This window comes from Primulina huaijiensis, chromosome 4 (assembly GCF_012295235.1).
Source record: "Primulina huaijiensis isolate GDHJ02 chromosome 4, ASM1229523v2, whole genome shotgun sequence".
NCBI classification, from domain to species: Eukaryota; Viridiplantae; Streptophyta; class Magnoliopsida; order Lamiales; family Gesneriaceae; genus Primulina; species Primulina huaijiensis.
In genome coordinates this window covers 19,457,172-19,483,009 of record NC_133309.1, presented here as the reverse complement: position 1 = coordinate 19,483,009, position 25,838 = coordinate 19,457,172, and the positions used below count along the sequence as shown (strand labels likewise).

The 25,838-nt window shown below is 36.6% G+C and overlaps 4 protein-coding genes and 1 long non-coding RNA gene across 5 annotated transcripts; 1 reads left to right on the top strand and 4 right to left on the bottom strand.

Moving 5' to 3' along the window:
• Positions 1-5,069: 5,069 nt before the first annotated feature.
• LOC140975348 (uncharacterized) lies at positions 5,070-10,803 on the bottom strand. The gene is made up of 2 exons (XM_073439011.1): positions 9,801-10,803; positions 5,070-6,076 (listed from the first exon to the last, which is right to left on the bottom strand). The coding sequence occupies exons 1-2, from the start codon at positions 10,747-10,749 to the stop codon at positions 6,030-6,032; spliced, it is 996 nt and encodes a 331-aa protein (XP_073295112.1). The 5' UTR covers positions 10,750-10,803; the 3' UTR covers positions 5,070-6,029.
• On the bottom strand, positions 5,156-5,926 carry LOC140974947 (secreted RxLR effector protein 161-like). The gene has a single exon (XM_073438438.1). It carries the CDS (start codon positions 5,924-5,926, stop codon positions 5,156-5,158), a length of 771 nt encoding a protein of 256 aa, XP_073294539.1.
• An 8,940-nt stretch (positions 10,804-19,743) lies between the features above and the next one.
• LOC140974733 (uncharacterized) lies at positions 19,744-20,857 on the top strand. The gene is made up of 4 exons (XR_012174861.1): positions 19,744-19,890; positions 20,118-20,267; positions 20,348-20,401; positions 20,486-20,857. It is a non-coding gene; the product is annotated as an uncharacterized lncRNA (long non-coding RNA).
• A 780-nt stretch (positions 20,858-21,637) lies between these two features.
• Positions 21,638-22,849, bottom strand: LOC140975347 (peroxidase 65-like). The gene has a single exon (XM_073439010.1). The coding sequence runs from the start codon at positions 22,758-22,760 to the stop codon at positions 21,783-21,785; it is 978 nt and encodes a 325-aa protein (XP_073295111.1). The 5' UTR covers positions 22,761-22,849; the 3' UTR covers positions 21,638-21,782.
• Positions 22,850-23,029: 180 nt separating this feature from the next.
• Positions 23,030-25,583, bottom strand: LOC140975346 (uncharacterized). The gene is made up of 4 exons (XM_073439009.1): positions 24,925-25,583; positions 24,091-24,298; positions 23,339-23,851; positions 23,030-23,244 (listed from the first exon to the last, which is right to left on the bottom strand). Exons 1-4 carry the CDS (start codon positions 25,454-25,456, stop codon positions 23,151-23,153), a joined length of 1,347 nt encoding a protein of 448 aa, XP_073295110.1. The 5' UTR covers positions 25,457-25,583; the 3' UTR covers positions 23,030-23,150.
• Between the last annotated feature and the right edge of the window lie 255 nt (positions 25,584-25,838).

Below are 25,838 nucleotides of genomic sequence, written 5' to 3'. Positions count from 1 at the left end.
TTTTTTTTTAAAACCTCCATTATATATATTTTAATGCATTAACAAATTAATTTAGTTTAGAATCCTCCTTAGAATTTTGCATGGCATGTATGACCTCAAATTTAAATATTCAAATGCTATGTTTAATTTCTTGAATATATTATACTTAGATTAATTCCTCCCCCATTTATTTACATATTTTTATTTAAGCTTTAATTATATATTAACCTAAAGAATTTATTTACCAACTTAGCTCTAATTAATTAAATAAATTCTAAAACATTCTTTTTCTTTAAATTAAATTATTCCTTGACTTAGATTAAATTTAGGAATATTTTTCTTATTATTAATCTTATTTCTAATTTCCAAACTCCGGTCCGTCCTCGCGTATTTAACTGAAAAGATAAAACTAAACTTTTGCATTTAAAATAAATAGTTATGACTTGTCAAATATCAAAATGAATTAGACCCTTCATATATATATATATAAACATTTTTAAATTTAAATAGTAATAATTATGCATGTCTTATACGTAGTCTGATTTTCGGGTCGTTACAATGTGGAATACCTACTGGAAATTCCAATCATACTGGAAAATGCAGATGTTGCCCCAGATGTTGCAACATCTAGCACAACACCTGACACTGAAGTCACTGAATCTGAGAAAGAGACACACGGTGATGATAATGCAGTAGATGATGGACAGAATATTCCAAGTAAAATTCAGAAAGACCATCCATCATCTCAAGTAATTGGAAGTGTGCATGGAGAAGTCCAAACTCGAAAGAAAGAGAGAGTGGATTACCGCAAGTTGGCTGGACTTATATGCATGAGCTCTACATACTCACAGGTAAGATTTTCATGTTTTATATCCAATTTTGAACCTAAAAATGTTGATGAAGCTTTAAAAAAAGAATTTTGGATTAATGCAATGCATGATGAGCTTGAGCAATTTGTTCGAAATGATGTGTGGAACTTGGTTCCACCTCCTGACCATGGTAACATAATTGGTACAAAATGGATTTTTAAGAATAAAACTGATGAGTCGGGAAACATCATTCGAAACAAAGCAAGGTTGGTTGCTCAAGGGTACACACAGGTTGAAAGGGTTGATTTTGATGAGACCTTTGCTCCTGTAGCCCGTATTGAGTCAGTCCGAATTTTGCTAGCTATTGCATGCTACATGAAAATCAAACTTTTTCAAATGGATGTTAAAAGTGTATTTTTAAATGGAATTTTGAGTGAGAAAGTGTATGTTAGACAACCTAAGGGTTTTGAGGATCCACACCATTTGGATCATGTTTATAAATTGAAGAAGGCACTTTATGGTTTGAAGCAAGCACCACGTGCATGGTATGGAAGATTGACAGAATATCTACTTGAAATTGGCTTCAAACGAGGTGAGGTAGACAAAACTCTTTTTATTCAAAAGTTCAAAGGTGAGATTCTTATTTGTCAAGTCTATGTTGATGATATAATCTTTGGTTCTTCATCTCAAAAGCATGCTAATGATTTTGTTGAGTGTATGTCATCTACTTTTGAAATGAGCATGGTTGGTGAGTTGAGTTATTTTCTTGGCTTGAAAATTAAACAAATGCATGATGACATCTTTTTGTGTCAAAATAAGTATGCTAAAAATTTGATTAAGAAATTTGCAAATGAGAACACAACACACATGAGAACTCCTATCGGCTCGAGTGAAAAATTGTGCAAAGATGATGTTGCCGAAAATGTTGACAACACCTTTTATCGTAGCATCATAGGTAGCCTCCTCTATTTGACAGCAAGTCGCCCTGACATCATGTTTAGTGTATGCTTATGTGCTAGATATCAATCTAATCCTAAAATTTCTCATTTAAAAGCTGTGAAACGCATTTTACGTTACATAGCAGGAACAATTGATTTAGGATTGTGGTATACACGCGAAACCAACTCTAATCTAGTAGGATTCTCAGATGCTGATTGGGCTGGGGATTTAGATGATAGAAAAAGTACTTCTGGGGGATGCTTGTATCTTGGAAATAATTTGATCTCGTGGCATAGTAGGAAACAAAATTGTGTTTCACTTTCAACTGCTGAATCTGAATATGTGGCTGTTGGAAGTTGTTGTACTCAACTTTTATGGATGAACCAAATGGTAAAAGACTATGGGCTTAAGAGTGAAACCTTAGTTGTGTACTATGATAATTCGAGTGCAATTGATATTTCGAAAAATCCAGTACAACACTCTCGAACTAAACACATTGACATTCGACATCACTTGTAGAAAAAGGGTTGATTCGAATGGAATTTGTTGGTACAAATAACCAATTGGCAGACATATTCACTGAAGCATTAGACTTTTAGAGATTCTGCAACCTTAAGAAATCTCTCAGCATGTGTGCAATCTGATCATTCATGGATGTTGTCTCGGATATTACAACATCTCAGACAACACCCCATCTGCATGTGTATTTCTAGGACTTAGGCATACTGCATGTGCATGCATACTGTTATATGATGTGTTTTCACAATGTTGCATAATCTTCTGGTGCACTTACAATTTCATGTTCTATCTAAACTTAATAAACTTGGATATGATTAATAATCTGATTAAATCACAAAGCAGTTGAAGGATGATCATGTACTCCATGACATTGTCCCATACGAAAATTGACTTGAAAAGATTGAGTAAAAAGACAAATCAATTAGGCATATGCTCTGAATCAGAAGAAAATATGGGAAAAAGCTACCTAAAAGAGTCCAATGAAGACTATGCTTTTAGTGTGGGAGCTACCTCTTCTGAATTTAATACAGAATTCAAAATAGAAGAAATTGGAAAAAGCTACCTAGAGGAGTCCTAAAGAAGACCGTTCTTCTAGTGTGGGAGCTACCACTTCTATGGTTATAAAGTCAATAAGTCTCTAAGTGTGCATAAAAATCAAAATTTTTGGAATTGAACGTGTTGCCAGGAGATGTTGTCAACATTTGCGAAAACACTTCATCTATAAACATATTTCATACTCGTTTGCATGTTTCTATTTTTGTTTCATTCTGTTATTAGACATAATTAGGACATGCATTTACACTTCATTGTGAATATTGTTGAGCCAAAAAGGGATTGAGTATTTCAACAAAGAAAATTCGGTTAAAATTCCATATTTTGCTAGAAATCCCATATTTGTGATTTTTAATGTTTCAGTGGTGTTAAATCGATGTGGGTTTCAATTCTGGAAATTATTTTGAAATGATTTTGGACGCAATTATCTCAGTAATTTTGGAAAGTGATTACGAACCAAAGCTGATCTGGTCTAGTACGAGAACTTGGTTGTCCATTCTGGACAAAAAAAGGGGAGAAGATGCGATTCAAACTCAAACTTAAGCTGATGCTGATGTTGATAATGTTCTGATCTGTTAGGTTCCCTGATGTTTCTGTTTTCCCTGATGTAATCCTTTTTAATGAACTGTTAATGATTTTTGCAGGTGTTGTCTCAAGTGTTGCCAACACAACGAACAACACCCGTACTAACTTGTTTTTATTTAGGGGGAGAAAAATTCTCATATTAAGGGGGAGTTAATTGGAGTTTAACTGAGAAATTGAGTTTGATCTCATTTCGTCCAGAAAGGCGAAAAGGGAGAGATTGAAGGGAAATATATTTTCCTAATAATTTCTTAATTTAATTTATTTCCCTAATTGTCTTTCCTTGTTGATTTGATTGCATATAATATTTTGCCTTTCTAGATAATGAGATAATTATGCAAATAATATCATGATATGATTTTGAATAATTAAATATGTTTTGACTTTCTAGATAATATGATATTTAATGAGATCGTGCCTTTCTAATTAATGAGATAAATATGCTAGGATTTTATTCTTGATAATGAGATATTATATTTATGATAAAGATCTTGAAGATATGATATTATTGATTTAACTCTTGATTTCTTTATTTTCTAGATTTTCTTGTGAGATGAGGTGAATTATAAATAAGAGGATTATCCTCATGCAAAGGGTGGAAGTACGTGGGAGCTTAAAAGAGAGAGAAGAATTATTTTTCGTGGAGAGTTTTTAGTGCTTGGGAGTTTTCGTGGGAGAAGAGAGAGAGAGAGAGAAGAGTTATTTTTCGTGGAGATTTTCGTGAGGAGTTTTTCGTGTGCTTGGGAGTTTTCGTGGAAGAATTTTCGTAGAGAGTTATTTTTCGTGGAGATTTTCGTGAGTTGATTTTCGTGGGAGATTTTTTTGTGAAGGAATTTTTCGTGGAATTACGTGGAGTGTTTTTCGTGTTGGAGAGTTTTCGTGGAAGAGTTTTTATTGGAGCGATTTTCGTGGTGTTCTATTCTCTCGATCAAATATACACGCACTTGTGCACGTAATATATTTCAGAGAAATATTTCTTCAAGGGACGTGCTGTTGTGAAAAGTGCAGATACCGAGTGTTGCCTTGAATGTTGCCAACATCTTCAGACAACATCCGTAACGAAGTTGACTGAAGATCGTGTTTCGTTGATTTTGCTTTTGGTCTTACGTTTTTACTTTCTTGTTTACGTTTTATTATTGTTGGTTATTTTAGAAAGCATTTATTTTCTCAAAGTATTGAGGAAATTGATTTTCGTGGAGATCACTAGTGATAGGTTTTTGTGTAAACAATTTGGTTTTCTAGTGATTAATTTTTGCCATAAGGCACCGCACAAGTATTTATATTTGTGCATATTTAAACTTGTCCATCTATTTATTTAAATTCGATTTGTGTTATAAAAAGTTTCCGCTGCATGAAGATGTTGTCCGAGATGTTGTAGCATCTGGCATAACATTTAATTCTGACAAAACACAAATTTACTATTTTACATCCTAGTCTGATATTTTCATTATTTATTGATATCTGTCGGACAAAATAATCCTTACACAATTAATCAATGAATGAACGTCTCCTAATTTCTTAAGGGTGTCATACTCGGCAAGGTAATACTGGGGACTAAGATTATCACTGAATGGAGACTTTTTTTATTAAGACTAGTAAATATTTGATAAAGTATCTGTCAAAGTGAAAGAAACCGTTTTTTGTATATAAGACTGTCAATCGTAATACAAGCAAAAGAACACAGCTACTAAGTCTATTTATACTAGAAAAGTCAATTAAGAATAAAAGCGTGAGAAGGAAAGCGTGTTTCTTAAACCAGCACTTAACATTTCCCCTCAAGCCTTGTGTAGATTTCGAACACCAAGCTTGAAAATAAGATACTCATGCTGGTTTTTGGTTAAACTTTTGGTGAAGACATTTGTCAATTGCTGGTTCGTTGGAACATAGCTCGTCGAAATAATTCCGCTTCTAATCTTCTCTCGAACCAAGTGACAATTGATTTCTATGTGTTTAGTTCGTTCATGATACATGGGATTCGCGGCTATATGTATCGCTGCTTTATTGTCACAATACAACTCTGCTGGAGTCGGTATATTTTCACCCATGTCCTTGTAAATACCAAGGATCCAAACAATCTCACAAGTAGTGTTCGCCATAGCTCTGTATTCAGCTTCTGCCGAGGACCTTGAGATTGTGCTCTGCTTCTTCGTGCGCCATGATATCAAGGAGTCTCCGACTTTGATACAATAACAAGTGAGAGAACGCCTAGTCATCAAACAACTAGCCCAATCCGAATCACAATATGCCGATATTTTCAGATTGTTCGCTGCTGAAAATGTAATACCAAGACCTGGAGACCCTTTAAGGTATCTCACAATCCGAACATCAGCATCCATGTGGGATTTCTTTGGAGCATGCATAAACTGGCTCAGATGTTGCACCGCATAACATATATCCGGTCGTGTCATGGTTAGGTATATCAATCTTCCAACTAATCGCTTATATGGGCCTGCATCTTCCAATAAAGCATCCCTACACGTGGTAGATTTGTTCTTACATCCTACAACATCAAATTCATGGCTGGTGAGCTTAAGATTCTGCTCCATTGGAGTTTCACAAGGCTTAGCTCCTGCTATTCCAAAATTTGCTATAAGTTCCAATGCATACTTCCTTTGACACAAGTAAAGACCTAATGTTGAGCTTGACACTTCAATCCCAAGAAAATACTTCAACAATCCAAGGTCTTTTAGCTGAATCTGCGAATGTAAGAAGGCTTACAAGGAATTGATTGCTTCATCATTATTTCCCGTGATTACAATGTCATCCACATACACAATCAAGAGGGTAACATGGGTGCCATTACGCCGAACAAATAATGAATGATCATGCTCAGATTGAGTGTAACCAGCAACAACCATGATACTAGCAAACTTGTTGTTCCATTGCCTAGAGGCTTGTTTAAGCCCATACAAAGACTTGCGGAGTTTACACACCTTACGCTCCCCCTCGACGCAATATCCCTGCGGAAGTGACATGTATATTTCCTCATCTAAATCCCCTTGAAGAAAGGCATTGGTTACATCCATTTGATACAAAGGCCAGCCATAAGCCGCAGCCAAACTAAATAGACAACGAATGGTGACAATTTTGGCTGTGGGTGAGAAAGTATCATGAAAATCAATGCCAGGCTGTTGCGTATATCCTTTAGCAACCAAACGAGCTTTAAATCGATCTATCGAACCATCAGAATGGTACTTCACTTTAAAAACCCACCGACAACCAATTGAGGCAGCCCCTTTAGGAAGATCAACTATATCCCAAGTATGGTTGGACTCAAGGGCAGCAATTTCTAAAGCCATTGCATCTTTCCATCTAGAATCAGCTAGTGCCTCATGATAGTACTGTGGCTCCTTAACAGAGGAAATTGATGCAAGGAAACTCTGATAGGAAGGAGAAAAATGAGAGTAATCAAGAAAATCAGAAATGGGGTATAAACAATGGTTAGACAAGGTTGGAAAAGCATAATCCTTTGTCCAAATAGGTGGGACGGTGGTACGGGAAGAACGGCGTGGATGGTCAGTGACATCAGAAGTTGGAGGATGAGAAGAATTATCAAAACCATCATCAGGTAAAGAGGAATGAAAAGGGAAAACCGGGAAACTAGAACAAACATTGGCAAAAGGAAAAGTATCTTCATGAAAGATCACATATCTAGAGACAAAAAGTTTATTGGTTTTGAGATTCAGAACTTTGTATCCCTTTTGGGTGTTAGAATATCCAAGGAATACACAAGGGTTTGCTCGGGGAGAGAACTTATGTCCCTGTGGCAATGAAGTAACGTAGCATAAACAACCAAACACACGTAAATGATTGTAGGAGGGTGGAGTACCCATTAGCAATTCATAAAGAGTTTTGTTGTTCAAAATGGGGCTGGGAAATCGGTTAATGAGGTATGTGGCAGTCAACACACAATCTCCCCGATAACGAAGAGGAAGAGAGGCTTGAAAAAGCAATGCACAAGCAATATCAAGAATATGTCTGTGTTTGCGTTCCACAATCCCATTTTGTTGTGGGGTATAAGGACAAGAGCTTTGATGAACAATACCAAGGGAAGAAAATAAATCTTGACACTCGGTTTTGAAAAAATCCAAGGCATTGTCTGTCCTAATAATCTGAATCTTGCTGGAAAATTGATTTTCGACTAGGGCAAAAAACATCTTAAGAATCCGAAGGACATCTAACTTGGAGTGCATAAGATACACCCATGTGCCACGAGAAAAATCATCGACGATGGACAGAAAATATCTCTCCCCATTCATAGTTGGGGTATGAAATGGCCCCCAAATATCCATATGAAGTAAATGAAAACAATGTAAAGACTTAGTGTCACTGTGAGAAGGAAATGGCAATCTGGATTGCTTAGATTGGGGACAAATGGGGCAATGTAAGAGTGACAAATTATTGGATAAAAATGACAACGCATTCTTGATCCAGACATATGACCTAATCGTTTATGCCACAAAAAAATCATTAGCAGAAGTACCGGCAAAAATCTCTTTTTGTAACAATATAGTATTACAGTGAGGAAGAAATGAATGAGAACTATTTACAGGCTGACATAAGGTCTTCAAGGAATGAGAAGCTTCAAGGTAATAAAGTCCGTTTTTCTCTTTACCAATCCCCACAACCTTCCCACTTTTGAGGTCCTGAAAGAGACAAAAATGAGGATAGAATGTGACAAAGCAGTTATGGGATTTGATAAATTTAGATATGGACAATAGATTGAAGTGAAAATCTGGAATGTGGAGAACATTTTGAAGGGTAATGGAGGAAGATAATGCCTGATAGGCTCATAATAGTTGCATTTTTTGTTGTCATGTCTCTCGTTGTTACCACTTCCAACGTGCTAAATTGACACATTTTTGTGTGATTTTATTGTAGGAGGAAGATTTCTGCTCTCGCGATAAATCTGGACTAAAAAGGGTGATTTTATATCATAATTAAAGTTGTCAATATGATCTTAGTGGAAGAAGTTGATCATAAAAATTCAGAAGATGTTTTTGGATAAGACGTGATCACGCCTTGTGACAATTCCTTGGCTGCCTAGTGAGATAAGGAATTTTTATATCAAGGAAGAAATACAAGATAGAGTTTTTTCCATAAAAAAACTCTATATTATTGGAAGATATTTTCCAAGTATCTTTTAATTTTAGGGATTAGGATTTATTTTAGGTTATTAGTCTTTTATGTTTTAGAACCCAATCTTTCTTTTGAAACCTACACCACAATTCACGTGAAAGAGGAGGCAAAATCAGATTTTTTAGAATCTCACACACAATTTCCTTCCACCAATCTCACGAGAACAAGGAGGCGGCAAGAAAGAAGAAAAAGAATTCTTCCTCTACCAATCTCACGTGAAGAGCATAAAAGAAAGAGCAAGGATTTTCTCCGATTCTCTCCACAACCCTAGGCTAAGTTTTATTTCTGATTTGAGGGTTGTTTTTACTGTTTAATTTATCACTGTGAGGTTTTATTTTTTTTGGATTTAATATTCTTGTTATTCCAAGTATTTGTTGATTTATATTTAATACTATGAAAGTTGTATCTCGGTTAATCTGACAATTTAATTCGTTATATAATTTTCTACTGCTAGCCATGAATTCAGTGATCCGTAATTGTCGTGAATGATTGGTACACGAGTAGCATAGATTAGATGTGTTGTGCTATCATAGCATATTTAGTCTAAATAAATCAACGAAACTCGATCTATCAATTGCAGCTATCTCGGTTGTTAGATTTTAGGATTAACTGTTTTCACAAAACTGAAATGCTATTTTTAATTAATATGGAACGCTATCGTGCCCAGTTAATTATTAATAAGTTTTGACTGGATGCTGGGTTCGGTCAATGATTTTAGGAAAACACAAGAATTTTAGCGGCTATCCCTATAATTCTAAGGTTAATTGCTTGGAGCAACTTGAATAAATTATTTGTTAGCCGATGAACAGTGATATAATTAAATAGTAGAACTCCCTTGAATCAGATCTTTCTCGTATTAAATTCTTCATTTTAGTCTAGTAGATAAATTATCATTTAAATTTATTGTTTTCTTTTCTTTGATAAATTTAGTTTAGTATTTTATTAAATTCATATTCAAAAATCCCCCCTTTTATTTGCATTTTTACTCGAAAGAAATAATCTCCCGTTCCCTGTGGATTCGACCCTGCTCATCATTACACTAATTTTATTTAGAGATTAGGAATTTAAGTTTGGTGGCATAACGACAGCACACCAATGCCACTGAACATATTCGATGAATGAGAGTAGTACTACCATTAGGCAACTTCACTGAACTATTGGAATCTGACAAGGACTTATGATTTTGCAGTAGACTTAGATCTCCAACCATGTGTTCATTAGCACCAGTGTCAATTATCCAATGAGAAGATGGTATGGAGACATGAAATGAATGCAAATTACCTGCCATATTCACCACATGTTCAACACTTGTTTGAAGATTGTTGTTGTTCAAAAGCTTCAAGATTTTTTCATACTGAGCAGAGGTGAACACAGGAGCAGTATTAGGAGTCGTGTTATGGATGGAACCAGAAGTATTCAGAGGTTGAGCTTCAACATTCTCAACCAAGTTTGCATCAGCGACATTCCTAAGTCCATGTCCTCGACTATAGCCTCGCCCGAAGCGTTTAGACTCATTTCCTCTGTTCTGTCCTCGGTAAAGGCGATGCCAAGGTGGGTAACCAACAATCTTATAGCAATTTTCTTTCAAGTGCCCATTTAGATTACAATGTTCGCATTTCATCATATCCTTTCGTTGATCACCTACCTTGTTCTGATGTAAGTAAAACACGATTGGTGGAGGCTCAGCAATAGACAGTGAACGATGAGATTCTTCCTGAGAAATAATGGAGAAAGCTTGCCCAACAGTAGGCAAAGGAGACATCATCAGAATCTGGCTTCGTATAGCGGCATAACTCTCGTTCAACCCCATCAAAAATTGGAGTAATCGATGTTGTTGATCATGCTCAACATATCTCCTAGCTGCAGCGCATTCACAGGATGGCAAAATTACTAAAGAAGCGACCTCATCCCAGAGTTGTTTGAGCTTGCAAAAATATGCGGAAGTAGTGCTTTGTCCTTGAACCAATTGTCCTATATCTCGATGCAAGGCAAAAATACGAGAACCATTGACCTTATCAAATTGCTCCATCAAATCCGTCCACACAACAGAAGCATCGGTCGCATAAACGATTCCACCAAAAATTTCTCTAGAAACAGTATTCAAAATCCAGGACAATACAAGAGCATTACATCTTTCCCATTGCAAGACTGATGCGCTACCAGCTTCAGGTTTCTTAAATGTACCATCGATAAATCCAATCTTATTCTTAGCTTGCAACGCGATCAGCATAGCTCTGCTCCAAATTCTATAATTTTCGGTTCCTACTAATTGATCACTGACGAGATTCATTGTAACGTCCCAAAAATCGAAAAGTCCACGTGAACCACATGCATGTAAATTATCAAATTTCTTTGGTATTTTATTAAATTCTTTTAAAGTAAAATGCATGTTTATTTTATTAAATTGTGTTTAACTATTTTTATGCATTTTATGCATTATTATTGCATGATAGGATTTAATTCATGAAATTTTAAAAGTTCATGCATTAGGGTTTCTAGATGCATTTCACGCCCAATCGAGGAACGGAGACCGGAGAAATTTCAGGAAAATTATTTTAATTGCACGATTTATTTTTATAAATTATTACAGGGTGTTTTTAAGTGTATTTTTCGAAAATGGGATTTTATTGGGTATTTTTACTCGCAGAACTTTATTTTTAACGATACGAAAATTTTATCGAATCGATGAATTTTTTTAAGGGTTCGGCTAATATTTTCAAAATCTTTCCAAAACAAAATATTTTTCGGGAGTGTATTTAAATTTAACGAGACAACTTTTAAACTCAATGGACTTAAATATTATTTTAAACCTTAATTAGAAAGATTAGAACCTTTAATCTTTTTAATTAACATAACAATTAAACCTCTTTCCACCCGTTAACCTCCCCGTAACCCCCACAGCCGATATGCACAAATCCTTTCAGGATTTCCTCGGTTTTTGACAGCAACAAACTCAAGGGACACGGTCACATCATTAACCATATAATTAGCCCTTAAATATTTCCCTTAACTCCCCACTAAACCTATTTACGTTTCAATAGCCGCCCATCTTCTCCAATCAGTCATCATCTTCGTGAAGTGCAGCAGCTAAAGGTCTCGGTGTCACCATTTCATTTCAAGCAAGAATTCCTCCTCTAGGCCGTGTGTTCCTCGATCATTTGCTCTTAAATAATAACCAAGGCACGCTTGTTACTTCTTTATTTGCATCATGCACGTCATATTAATGTTGTGTGTGCATTTCTTACGAAATCTTTCGATCTATTCAAGAGCACGATTAATCTTTCGGGTTTGCACCATTTTATCGCATCATGTATTGTGTTGCTCACGGTTTTTATGCGTTTGTGCAAGGGGCTGCTGTATCATGATGTAAGGGGGCTGTACAGGTTGTGATCAATGGAGTTTAGGTGATGGAGTTGGAAGCTTGGTCGAGATCGGTGGGTTTGTGAGGGCCGATCGATTTTTTTGTGGTTGCGCGAGAGGGAGTGTTCGATAGTGCCTTTCGTGGTTCTGGACGCACGAGGTCCTCCTCCAGCCCTGGACCAGACCCTGGTGGGTCTGAGTTGGGGATTGGAATGGCTCAAACCGTGTCGGAGTTGATGGAAAGATCGCTTGAGTCAAGTGAAGAGGGGTGAGCCGCGGTAGGAGCTGTTGATGATTCTCGGCTCCTAGTTGTTATGAGCGTACATGGGGCTGGTTGCGATGGTTCAATAGGCTCCTTAGGGTCTGGTCAAGGTCCATGGTAGTCTGGTTTATGGCTGGTGCGTCGGGTTAGGCTAGTGACGTGAGCTTTTGGGAAAGGGAGTGCACGAGGGTGCCAAATAAGGGAAGGTCGAGAATTCGATAAGTTTCTGGAATTATCATATGTGAGATTTTGGGTCTGGTGAATATGTTTAGGAGCATTATTGTGTTTTTAAGATATGATAAAAAGTTGGGAAAAATTTTATTTGAATTTCGGGTCAATTCGGGTTAAAACAGGGACCCCGGTCTAGGTTTTAAAACGAATCAGTTAAGTTGGGAATTTGGCTCGATTTTACGGTTAGGAATGCTTTTAATAATGTTTTGGGACATTTTAAAGAGTTTGGTAAGTTTCGGGTTAATTTTAGAGGTCCAGGAGTAAAACGATAATTTTTGGGTTTCTAGTGGCAAAATGGTCATTTTGCACCCGGGGTGAGATTTTGGTCATGGCAGCTCCATGAGCACAAATTTATGATATTTTAAATATTTATGCATCATGATCACGATTTTAAGATTTTATGAAGATATACGTCGCATGCTTGGATTTAAGAAAAATTGCATTTATTCATGATTTTTATAAGTGATGAAAATGATTATGTTTTGAATGATGGGAATTAGTTGTGGCTATCGAAGTATATGTAAATGTTTAAGACGTATATGTAAATGCTGATGATGAGGCCTAGGCACAATGGATAGGTGATCCTGTCACTGATGTCCGACAGCCGCCGGGTACCGCGGTTCTATGTATGATGGATGTATCGTAAATGATGATGTACGATAGTCACCTCTAATGAACTGAGTTCACAAATGATAAATGATGAATGATAAATGATGAACGATAAATGATAAACGATGAATGATGATTAACGATTAGCTATTTTAACACGTCATGATTTTACAGGACACGTTTATGTTACGTTTTTAAAATTCATGAAAGGTATGTTGAGTATGATATTTTTCACTGATGTGTGCTATGTATATGTATTTTCTATTAACGGTGTAGGTGTGTTGAGTCTTTAGACTCACTAGGCGTGTGTGATGCAGGTGAGCTTAATGATGAGAAGACTGGAGGTGCCGAACTCTGAGTAGGCAGACCTGGTGCGACGACACGACCCGAGGCCATCTGATTTTCCGCATTTCCGAGTTAAGATTTTGGAGAGGAGTTAAACATTTTATTTACGTTGAGGATTACATGAATTTTACTCGTTTATGTTTACGCACTATTTTTATTGTCAAATACTTAAGATCATTTTTAAATGTTATTTCGAAAATGCGAGCTTTTATTAAAAAAATATATATTTCCGCGCTTTTAAAATGAGTAGACGTTTCAGTTGTTATCAGAGCAAGGGTCCTGTATAGGGTGGTGCCACCGCCAGCTTCTGCCGCTCAGTCTTCTAGCCTCAAGTCTGTAAGTTGTATGATATTACATGTTTTAAATGTTTTAATGCTATCGCCTGCATGTTTACATGATATATGCTTACAATACATGTTTATCGGTCGCTATGTTTTGAGTTTTAATGTTTTAAAATTTTTTATGCATGTTATGACATGAAACGAGAAATTATATGATTTTAATGCATACTGGTTTTGTGGTGGAATTGGACATGATTAAGAATTTGGCTATTGGGCGTTAGGAAATGGTTGAAAATGATTTGAATAAATTGATTTGTGGTTAGTAGTACTGATGTTCTACTTGTGGGTCATAAGTTAAACTTAAAAGTTATGAATGCCTTTGGGACTTGTAGATTTTCTAAGAAATTATTGATGGTTCGTGGTCGCTAGCCGAGTTAATTTTTGAAGATTCCTCGTAAGGATTAATGATTCGAAGACTACGACGATCTTTGGAAGTATAAAACATAGAATTTATTTAGGACGCATGCTCTACCTAGTTGGATTTAAGGATTGAATTGCATGAATTGAGAATCTTAAGGATCTAATTGTAATAACAATAATTTGAGGACCTAAGTGCAAAAATAAAATTCTAAGGGACTATTTTTGAATTTACCGAATTTTGGGATTAAATTTTGAGTTCGAAGATTTTAAGGTTTAATGAAGCAAAAATCGAAAAATTTTATGGGGACCAAAATGCAAATTTCGAAGAGTTGTAGGGCCAAAAATGTAATTTTCGAGAACTTTAAGGGTCATATTGCCAATTTCGAAATTTTGAGGATTTAGTTCGAACTTTTGAGGAACACTTGGGTTAAATCAGTAATTTTTCGAGGCTATGGGAATTGATTTTGGGTTTAATAAACTTAAAATTTTCTGAAATTTAGGTTACGAGAAACCTATGAGGTGGAATTAAGAACGCCAAAAACTTAGGGGTAATCGTTGGATTCTCGAGATTTAGGACAAATGGGATAATATTCGATGAAAGTAATAATTAATTTTGCAATATTTAAGAAATTTGGGGACTTGTTTAGCAGTAAGTGGGAAGCGAATGGTTTAAATGACCGGAATTTTGATGATTTAGATTTGAAGGGATATTTGGAACCTTGAGATATCTGGGTTATAATGTTACAAGAAAGGGTAATCAAGTACATTGTAGGATGAATCAATCTTGGGCTTGAAAATTTAAGTGTTTGTGAAATAATGTTGTGGCAAATTAAGAATTTAAAGTGATGACAATTTAAGGTGAATTTGATCGGTTAGATAAGTTATAAGAATAGACATTGAGTTAGCCAACTTTTGGGAATTTAAGTTTGATGTAGCATAAGTTTTAACCATGACCTTAAGAGTTAAAAAAAAGTATACATGTGTCAGAGTTAAAATTTTTCTAGAAGGTTGGGTATGACTTATGGTTAGATTCCTTGATAGACGCATGTAAGAATTGAGGTAGACACCTTATCTTGAGGAATTTGTGAAAGCCATTAAGAAACTTAAGGTTGAGTGGATATGCATGTTGGAATTATGTACCTAATACTATTTGGGTTGTGTAAGCTTGAATTTTAAGTTTATGAAATAGATGTTCGTATGAAAATTTGTGGAGTGAGATAAAAACAAAAGGAAATTAGTTGGGTTTAACATAAATTACCAATGGAAAAATGTTGAGATTTTTATCGAGTAAGAAATATAACATCTTGGCATGGGGATTTTAGAACTCTATGGTTTATAAGCGTAGTTGATTTATTATAGTTAGTCTAAGACTACCATGGGATAACTTATTAAGTTTATATGCTATAATTAATTAAGCATTAAGGATACATAAGAATGTGACATTTGTTCCAATGAGGAAAGTCCAGAGTTTTAGGCCTCAACTATATTGTAATTGGGAAGAGAATAGTTTAAGCATGTAATTGATACTAGAATGGTTTTATTATTAGGTAGAAGATCGATAGTGTATATTTGGGTTTTATGGATTAACGTTACTCGAATTTAAGATGTGCAACAATTTTATATTTGGAGTATACTTGTAAATAGTTAAGTTACGTAAGTTTGGTGCCGTAAAATAAAGATTCGATTCAAGGATCTTAGGCTAATTTTGTTATGGGGTTGAGATAAAGTTTAACGTTTAAGTGTATCACCGAGGATAGAAGTCGGTCATTAAATTTTGGGGCTAAGATTCCTAAGTTGAACTGCCTAAATGCTAATGTAATAGGTTGATGAACAATATGGGTATTGTATAAGAAAAATGAAGTGCGATAAGTTTGGACATCCATTTCTAGTATGAGGAATTGCGAGAAAGTCAGAAATTTGAGGACATAGAAAAATAGAACTAAGTCACTATAAGTTATTTTAAGTTGTGATCCGCAAACGAGAATTTTGATAGGCAAATTTAATTAGGATTGAGGAGACGTAAGGACGGTTTAACATTTATTTTATCAGAGTAGCACAACGGAAGCGTGGATTATTGGGATACTAGAATTAAGAGTCTAAACTTTTTGTTTATCAAGGATAAGCGAATTTTGGGGACGAAATTCAATTTAAGGGGGGTAGATTGTAACGTCCCAAAAATCGAAAAGTCCACGTGAACCACATGCATGTAAATTATCAAATTTCTTTGGTATTTTATTAAATTATTTTAAAACATAAAATGCATGTTTATTTTATTAAATTGTGTTTAACTATTTTTATGCATTTTATGCATTATTACTGCATGATAGGATTTAATTCATGAAATTTTAAAAGTTCATGCATTAGGGTTTCTAGATGCATTTCACGCCCAATCGAGGAACGGAGACCGGAGAAATTTCAGAAAAATTATTTTAATTGCACGATTTATTTTTATAAATTATTACACGGTGTTTTTAAGTGTATTTTTCGAAAATGGGATTTTATTGGGTATTTTTACTCGCAGAACTTTATTTTTAACGATACGCAAATTTTATCGAATCGAGGAATTTTTTTAAGGGTTCGGCTAATATTTTCAAAATCTTTCCAAAACAAAATATTTTTCGGGAGTGTATTTGAATTTAACGAGCCAACTTTTAAAATCAATGGACTTAAATATTATTTTAAACCTTAATTAGAAAGATTAGAGCCTTTAATCTTTTTAATTAACATAACAATTAAACCTCTTTCCACCCGTTAACCTCCCCGTAACCCCCATAGCCGATATGCACAAATCCTTCAATATTTCCTCGTTTTTTGACATCAACAAACTCAAGGGACACGGCCACATCATTAACCATATAATTAGCCCTTAAATATTTCTCTTAACTCCCCACTAAACCTATTTACGTTTCAATAGCCGCCCATCTTCTCCAATCAGTCATCATCTTCGTGAAGTGCAGCAGCTAAAGGTCTTGGTGTCACCATTTCATTTCAAGCAAGAATTCCTCCTCTAGGCCGTGTGTTCCTCGATCATTTGCTCTTAAATAATCACCAAGGCACGCTTGTTACTTCTTTCTTTGCATCATGCACGTCATATTAATGTTGTGTGTGCATTTCTTACGAAATCTTTCGATCTATTCAAGTGCATGATTAATCTTTCGGGTTTGCACCATTTTATCGCATCATGTATTGTGTTGCTCACGGTTTTTATGCGTTTGTGCAAGGGGCTGCTGTATCATGATGTAAAGGGGCTGTACAGGTTGTGATCAATGGAGTTTAGGTGATGGTGTTGGAAGCTTGGTCGAGATCGGTGGGTTTGTGAGGCCGATCGATTTTTTTGTGGTTGCGCGAGAGGGAGTGTTCGATAGTGCCTTTCGTGGTTCTGGACGCGCGAGGGCCTCCTCCAGCCCTGGACCAGACCCTGGTGGGTCTGAGTTGGGGATTGGAATGGCTCAAACCGTGTCGGAGTTGATGGAAAGATCGCTTGAGTCAAGTGGAGAGGGGTGAGCCGCGGTAGGAGCTGTTGATGATTCTCGGCTCCTAGCTGTTATGAGCGTACATGGGGCTGGTTGAGATGGTTCAATAGGCTCCTTAGGGTCTGGTCAAGGTCCATGGTAGGCTGGTATATGGCTGGTGCGTCGGGTTAGGCTAGTGGCGTGAGCTTTTGGGAAAGGGAGTGCACGAGGGTGCCAAATAAGGGAAGGCCGAGAATTTGATAAGTTTCTGGAATTATCATATGTGAGATTTTGGGTCTGGTGAATATGTTTAGGAGCATTATTGTGTTTTTAAGATATGATAAAAAGTTGGGAAAAATTTTATTTGAGTTTCGGGTCAATTCGGGTTGAAACGGGGACCCTGGTCCAGGTTTTAAAACGAATCAGTTAAGTTGGGAATTTGGCTCGAGTTTACGACTAGGAATGCTTTTAATAATGTTTTGGGACATTTTAAGGAGTTTGGTAAACTTTGGGTTAATTTTAGAGGTCCAGGAGTAAAACGATAATTTTTGGGTTTCTAGGGGCAAAATGATCATTTTGCACCCGGGGTGAGATTTTGGTAATGGCAGCGCCCTGAACACAAATTTATGATATTTTAAATGTTTATACATCATGATCACGATTTTAAGATTTTATGAAGATATACGTCGCATGCTTGGATTTAAGAAAAATTGCATTTATTCATGATTTTTATAAGTGATGAAAATGATTATGTTTTGAATGATGGGAATTAGTTGTGGCTATCAAAGTATATGTAAATGTTTAAGACGTATATGTAAATGCTGATGATGAGGCCTAGGCACAGTGGATGTGTGATCCTGTCACTGATGTCCGACAGCCGCCGGGTACCGCGGTTCTATGTATGATGGATCCATCGTAAATGATGATGTACGATAGTCACCACTAATGAACTGAATTCACCAATGATAAATGATGAATGATGAATGATGAACGATAAATGATAAACGATGAATGATGAATGATGATTAACGATGAGCTATTTTAACATGTCATGATTTTACACGACACGTTTATGTTACGTTTTTAAAATTCATGAAAGATATGTTGAGTATGATATTTTTCACTGCTGTGTGCTATGTATATGTATTTGCTATTAACGGTGCAGATGTGTTGAGTCTTTAGACTCACTAGGCGTGTGTGATGCAGGTGAACTTAATGATGAGGGGACTGGAGGTGCCGAACTCTGAGTAGGCAGACATGGTGCGACGACACGACCCGAGGACCTATGATTTTCCACATTTCTGAGTTATGATTTTGGAGAGGAGTTAAACATTTTATTTACGTTGAGGATTACATGATTTTTACTCGTTTATGTTTACGCACTATTTTTATAGTCAAATACTTAAGATCATTTTTAAATGTTATTTTGAAAATGCGAGCTTTTATTAAAAAAATATATATATATTTCCGCGCTTTTAAAATGAGTAGACGTTTCATTCATACCTGGAGTATCGGAGGGATGAATGTACATCGATATCATTAAAATTGGGTCCATTCGCCATCGCCGAACCTCAGATTTGTGATGAAGCTGCAGTAAAGTTGGAATCAATGTCGTGAGCTAAGAAAGCTAGGAAGATAAAATTGATGGATCAATTAAAAAAATATTATGATCCAAAAGATCGAGAGCTCGGATCTGAATTTTTCTTGCTCTGATACCATGTCAAAGTGAAAGAAACCGTTTTTTGTATATAAGACTGTCAATCGTAATACAAGCAAAAGAACACAGCTACTAAGTCTATTTATACTAGAAAAGTCAATTAAGAATAAAAGCGTGAGAAGGAAAGCGTGTTTCTTAAACCAGCACTTAACAGTATCCACCTGAATGTGCCTCTGCATGTTAGTGTTTGCATTCTTGTATTCCCTTTTCAATCAGCTTTAACCATGAGTGAAGTTCTGTTGGCTGGGATGTGTTGGTTCTTCAACAATATTGGTTACATACTTTCTATTGTGCAGTGTCAAATGCAAATTTTGTTAAATTTCCTTTTTATTGTCTTTTATCTTAGCATTACTTAATGGTTGCTCCTGTGAATTATTCACAATTTTTCTATGCAGGAAGATAGTACAAAAACTGGAAAGGTTACATCGGCTGGAATGTATTTTCTTGGATTCCCTGTTTACCGGATGGACCCATCACATTAACTCAGTGCGTAAATGTGATTTCAGTCTGCTCCATGACCCTCGGTTTTCGTTTTCCTATCCAAAATTCATCCATGCATGTGCTTTCTTGTCGATTCCGATTCAGATGTCAGCTGTAAAAGATCCAGATACGGCTTTCTTCAAAAAACTGGATGGATTTCGGCCTTGTGAAATAAATGAGCTAAAAGCTGGCACCCATTACTTTGCTGTTTATGGTACTCATGTTTCTTTGGATTTTCGTTGCATGCAAATGTTTTATGATTTGAGCGATTTTCGTAACTCACTGTGTAAATAAGAAGTATGTCGCGGTGACTTGTACAAGAAAACCAATTTCTTTTTGTTGAAAGTTGATGTCCTCATAACATCTAGTGCAATATCCTGATTATATGCAATCGGCTAACTTTGATTGCTGTTTATGTTGGTCCTTCACATGTTTCTGTAGGTGATAATTTTTTTAAAAGCATAAGCTACACCATAGAAATTCTTTGTGCCGCACCTTTTCCTGAAGAGGGAGAGAATCTTAGGACGGTGGAAGCTCAAATTTTGTCAAAAAAGGGTGGAACTCTCTATGTTTGAAACAGAGTATAGGGAGGTATATATATTATCCAGCATAAATAAATATCTGCCATTTATGTCAACGTTCTTTATTGCATTAACCTTTGAATTTTGAAGGTTTTAGCACAGTTTACGGAGATGACGAGTAGATACGCTCAAGAAATGCAGTCTGTAAGTTAGCCCCTTCGAAAACAATTACAGTAGGCCATCATTTTTAAACTTTTGCATGATCTGTTATTGTTGGATGTTGCACAGATCACATTCAAGCTTCTTATACAACTATGCCACAAATAAACCGAAGCAGTAGTTGCCGCAGCAAGAACAAGGCCGCATACAAGGACTGCGAAGATGGCACAGCAAAGGATAAAAAAACCATCCAAGGGACCAGCCAAAAAAGAAAAGATGGTAAAATCTTCCCTTAAAGGTATCTTTGCTGAATCGTCGAATGGTCGTATTTCCACCCGCATTTCAATCACGCCCCTTCTTGCTCCATGTAATTTGTATCTTTCATCTTCTCGAGATTCTCTTGTAGCCATTCTTGTAAATTTCACATTTTTTCAGACGTCCTACTCGTTAAGATTGGTGCCTAACCAGTCTACACGAAATGCAAATTTCCTTGTATGAAGTTGGGAAAATTTATATAGAAAAACGTTTTGATGATTATGTACTTGTCCTGATAATGTTTTTGATTGATCATTTTTCTGAACGTGGGATTGATTGGATCATGTTTCATTAATAGATTATATATTCTTGTTTCGTTCATTCAATCGATCGATGTTTATCTGAAGTTCGAATAAATCTAATATTTTGTGGGACTTGAGATAAACATTGAATGAAATATATATATATATAACATAATGATTTATAAATTTAATATATTTCCGAATTTCAGATAAACATAGAATGAAATAAAAAGTATAATCCATTAATATTTTATTATTCACATCAAACGATGTCTTGCACAGCTCAAGTTCTCAAAATCCTTGTCTTCCTTTTGAGCTTGTCATGCAAAATTATGATTGTCTCCAATTATTTGATTACAAGAGAGATGGCAAGCTTTTTTCTCAATCAAGTGCTTAATCGGGAAGAGTGCGATTAAATTGTACAAATTTTAATGTTTTTATTAAATAAGGTCTCATTTAAAAAGTTTATCGATTCATTCTATATTTATAATAAAAAAAACAATAATTTTTACATAAATAATAATATTTTTTCATAAGTAGGTCTGATCGGATTGTAGATTCGTCTTATAAAATCAACTCATGGATCTTATATTTGTTTTGTTAAATTGATATATTTTTTGTGTGAGATAGAAAAATCATGTAATCATCATATATTTATTTTTCGTCAAAATTCAAATATTTCATCTGCTTGAAATTTCACAAACAAACACAAGAAAATATTAAAAAAAATATAAACACATATATGCTGTTCCTATGCATCATATCACAAAAACCTTAATTATCAATCCTGTAATAATTCGTAGACCAACCAATTTGCTGGATTTTTAAATTACGTACATTCATATTTGTGATTACAAATTCATCGAAGTTTAATTCGTGTGCAACGAATTCGGGACATCGCACCTCCGCCGCACCTCTCCCTGTTTACCAGTCTTCACGCTAAGAACACTCACTTTCTCCATTGCATGAGCGAAGGCATCGAAAAACGCTTGCTGATTGGCTGCATACAAATCCACGACAGGCTTCGTTCTTGAATCAAAAGCCATAGCTTGATCAGTAGCCAACAATCCCAGACCATTCTGCAAGTTCACGTAATAAGTGTTGTCGAATTTCCCCGGCGACATCGGATCGTTGAAAGCCGCTATGGTATCGTCCGTTTTGTAGTTCTCGCACAGCTTCTTCAACCCTTTTGCATATTCGGGATTCAAGGTGGGATCGGGATGGGAGCCGAAGATTCTGTCGGCGAATTCTTTGCAATGGGAGAATCCGATCGTGTGCGCGCCGGAGAGAGTCACCATTTCCCTAACGTTGAATCCTTTCGCGGCGAAGATGTCGATTATCCGAGTCATGGACATGTTGGCGCGGGCGACATGGCCTTCTACGTCGGCGGCGTGTGATCCGAAGCTGTCTTTACGGCCTAGGCGGACGGGGTAGTAGGGCCCTCCGATGATGGACACGAGGTCTCGCGTGGCTTCGGCGAGGATGTCGGAGCAAGACACGATGCCAGGGCATGCGAGCTCCAGCTTGGCTTTCGTCCGCATTATCAGGTCGAATGCGTCGCCAGGGAGGGCTTTGTTGATTTCGTGGTCCCGTTCGGCAGTGTTGAAGGAATTGGAGGAGAGGAGGAGGGAGGCGTCGCAGCCGCCAACAACGCAGTCGTGGAAGAAGAGGCGTACGGCACCAGCTGCGGTAGTGGGAACGGCTGACTGTTTGTCCAAAGCCACTTCTTGGACGATCTTGGAGAATTGAGGGCAGGATTTCTTGTAGTAATCGAGGGTGAGCCTTGATTCCCCCTGTGAAAGTAGTAGAATAAGGAGGAGGAGCGGGAGGAAACGCGGCGAGGCCATTTTCCGGTGGCAGAGGAGAAGGAGATTCTTTTTAATGGCCTCTAATGTGTTTGTGAAGCAATGGACAAGTTGTCAATTTTTCCTGATTTTGTCATGGAGAAGAATTGAAAATGGTATGGAAAATGAATGGAGACGTTGAATAAGAGGTTGTTATTAATTTTGGCGCCCTACTTTCTCTCCTTTTCTTTGTTTTTGTTTTTATTTTTGTGCAAGACTGAATTTTTCCAAGGATCGGTTAGATTAACATGTTTGAAACCAGATACAAAATATAAATCAACCGATTCTTATTGTATGCATAACACATCATCCTAGAAATGGTAACATAAATAATTTAATATAAAATTAATTTATGATAATATTTAGATATATTGGCCGGGAATCATCCATCAATCATCTACTCTGTTCTTCCACAGTGGAAGAAGAAGCTTTTGCTCCATATTTGGAAAATACATCTACAAGCACTGATTTCTCTCTTATCTTTAACCTGCAAAAAAAACACAGTACATACATTATCAACAACTGCTCAAATAATTGTGCAGAAGCACCACCAAAGAGTGCATCATTACAATGTAGCTTACCTCTTAGCAGATCCTGGGATATTTAGTTTCGGAATCTTGTCTTTCTTCATATTGGGTACCCCCTTTTTATCGTTTTGTCTGATTTTCCTTCCCTGCTTCGAGGACGATGATTTGGCTGTGGATTCTAGTCTTGTTCCAAGTTCTTTGCTGAACTTAGACGTGCTTTCTTCATCGTCTTCCCACTGTGGTACCTTATAATGCTCATCTGCATCATAGTGTTCACTCAAGACGACTTCTTCCCCGGAACTTAAGAATGAAATGTTCGTGTCAACAATGGCTTGAAAGACATTCTCTGAACTGAGAACAGCTTGTTTAGGAGGGCGGTTGTCCTTTTTATGCAGCTGATTACTTGCTGGCTTTCGGGACTCGGGCTTTGGCTGATTACTTCCTGGCTGTGACTTGGAATTCAGCATATCATTAGCTGGCTGTGACGTGGAATTCAGCAGCTCACATTTTATCTGCTTTTGAATCTTACCAAAGCTTAAACTTGTGCCAGAAATATTCTCCACAAACCTATCAACAGAAACATGAAATAGACAAATAACAGATGGCAGAATCATTTCCTAGGCTAAAATGTTGAGCAGTAATATCTTGAACAAATTCGGATATAGGCTGCCGTTCTTCCAAAAAGATGTGTTATATGGCATCTCAAACTTGAACACCATACCATCATAGGTTTTCCCCACTGCTGTTACCAAATTCCAACAGTAGATTAAATCGAATGAAATTATCAATTGACGTATAGGATATACCTCTCAGCTTCATCTTTGTACTTGAAGTCAATGAAAGCAAGGCCTTTGCAAACTGGATCCCTTGTCTTTTCGTTTCCAGAAACAACTGGCTCTATGTTTTGTATGCCAGGAACTCCTTCAAAAGCGAGTCGTAGATCCTTGTGGATGTTTTTCTTCTTAGGAAGATTGACCATTCGAACACGAAATCCGTTTGGTATGCGCGAAGAAGCTGCAAAGTTCCAGAACAGCAATTATATCATACTCAAAGGAGCATGAATTGAAATTCTCATGTTCCAGAAGCAGAAGGCAATGCAAAAGATCCCACATGACAGAATTTAAATTTACAGCGCAAATTAAAGCAACATATGTTTACAACCTCAAAACAATTCAAATACTCCTTTGGAATATCTGGTTCCATTCACTGGGCAAGTGTAAACCTAAGGAGTGCCAACCTAAGAAATTCGCTCATTATTTCATTTTAATACAATAAAACAATGAACGTTTTGAACATGAGGAAATGAGTGCCAAAGTTGTTGATCAACCTATATCATCATTTATTTGACAGCAACACAAGCTCACCTCGAGGCAAATCAATTCTACAATAATTCAAGTAGTTCTAGCTATTCTATGTCTAAAAAAGCCAAACGGCCGAGCAGGATTATAATAGTTATATTAGACTTCTCTGTTGAGGGCAAGTTTGTAAAGGGGACAACTGCATAGGCTCTGGATTCAAGGTACGTCCATCTATTCGTTAGAGTTCCTGATGACAAATTACACACCCCATCGAACCCTTCCTTCTAATAACATTAAACCGGGGAGCTTGCTAGCAAGTAGAAAAGCAAATTAAGTTCTCACCTTTATTCTGCTTAGGCAACTCTTTCTTGGAATTGGCTTTCATTGGATTACTTTTCAGCTCATTGACATTAGCAAGCTGAGCTTTTCTACTCTGCTCTTTCTCTTCCATCAGCTCATCCTCGACTGAAGTATCATACACTTTCCCTTCACCAAATCCACGCGGTCTATTCTCAAGCCACTCCTTCATGTTCTGCAGAGGCACAATCACCTCATCGTCTTCATCAGACTCATCACCCTCGAATTCACCATCATCCTCAACGTCTATAAACTCGTTATCACCAAACCCATCTTCAAATTCCTCAAAACCCTCCATTTCTGCTACAGTAAATCCGTCCTTTTTCTTGGTTTTCAAGGCATTTGAGCAGAACCCACCTGATTTTTTCCCTGGAAAAGCAAGTGAACCGAAGGGAGTCAGTCTGTTCGATGGCAATGAGACGTAGGGTTTGGACGGAAAATGGAGGTTTTGTGACTTGGGATTGTGAAACACATTGCTATGCTGCAATTGCATTGGGAATTTCCCGAGGCTCAGCATTTTCTACTCGATTCTTGAGTTCTAGAAACAATGTGTATGTTGATATCAAGCAGTACTGATGTGAAGATGAATGCAGACAGGGCATGGAAAATGGCTCGCTTTTGTTTGGAGCCAGAGGTGTGCCGATCTTGGTGCCAAATTAACAATCTAATGGTTACTATTGGCAAAGGTCCATTTCTTTTTTTTAATATGGTTGAACACAAATTATTAATTTTATGAAATTTTAAAATATTTAAAAATCCAACATTTATATCTCGAAACAGATAGAGATGACAAGTCTGGACATGACTCAAATCCGATCCCTACTCGAATCCCACCCGAACCGATCTATACGGAATGACATATTTGGGTATTGAACCAAACTCAAACCTTTTGGCAAATG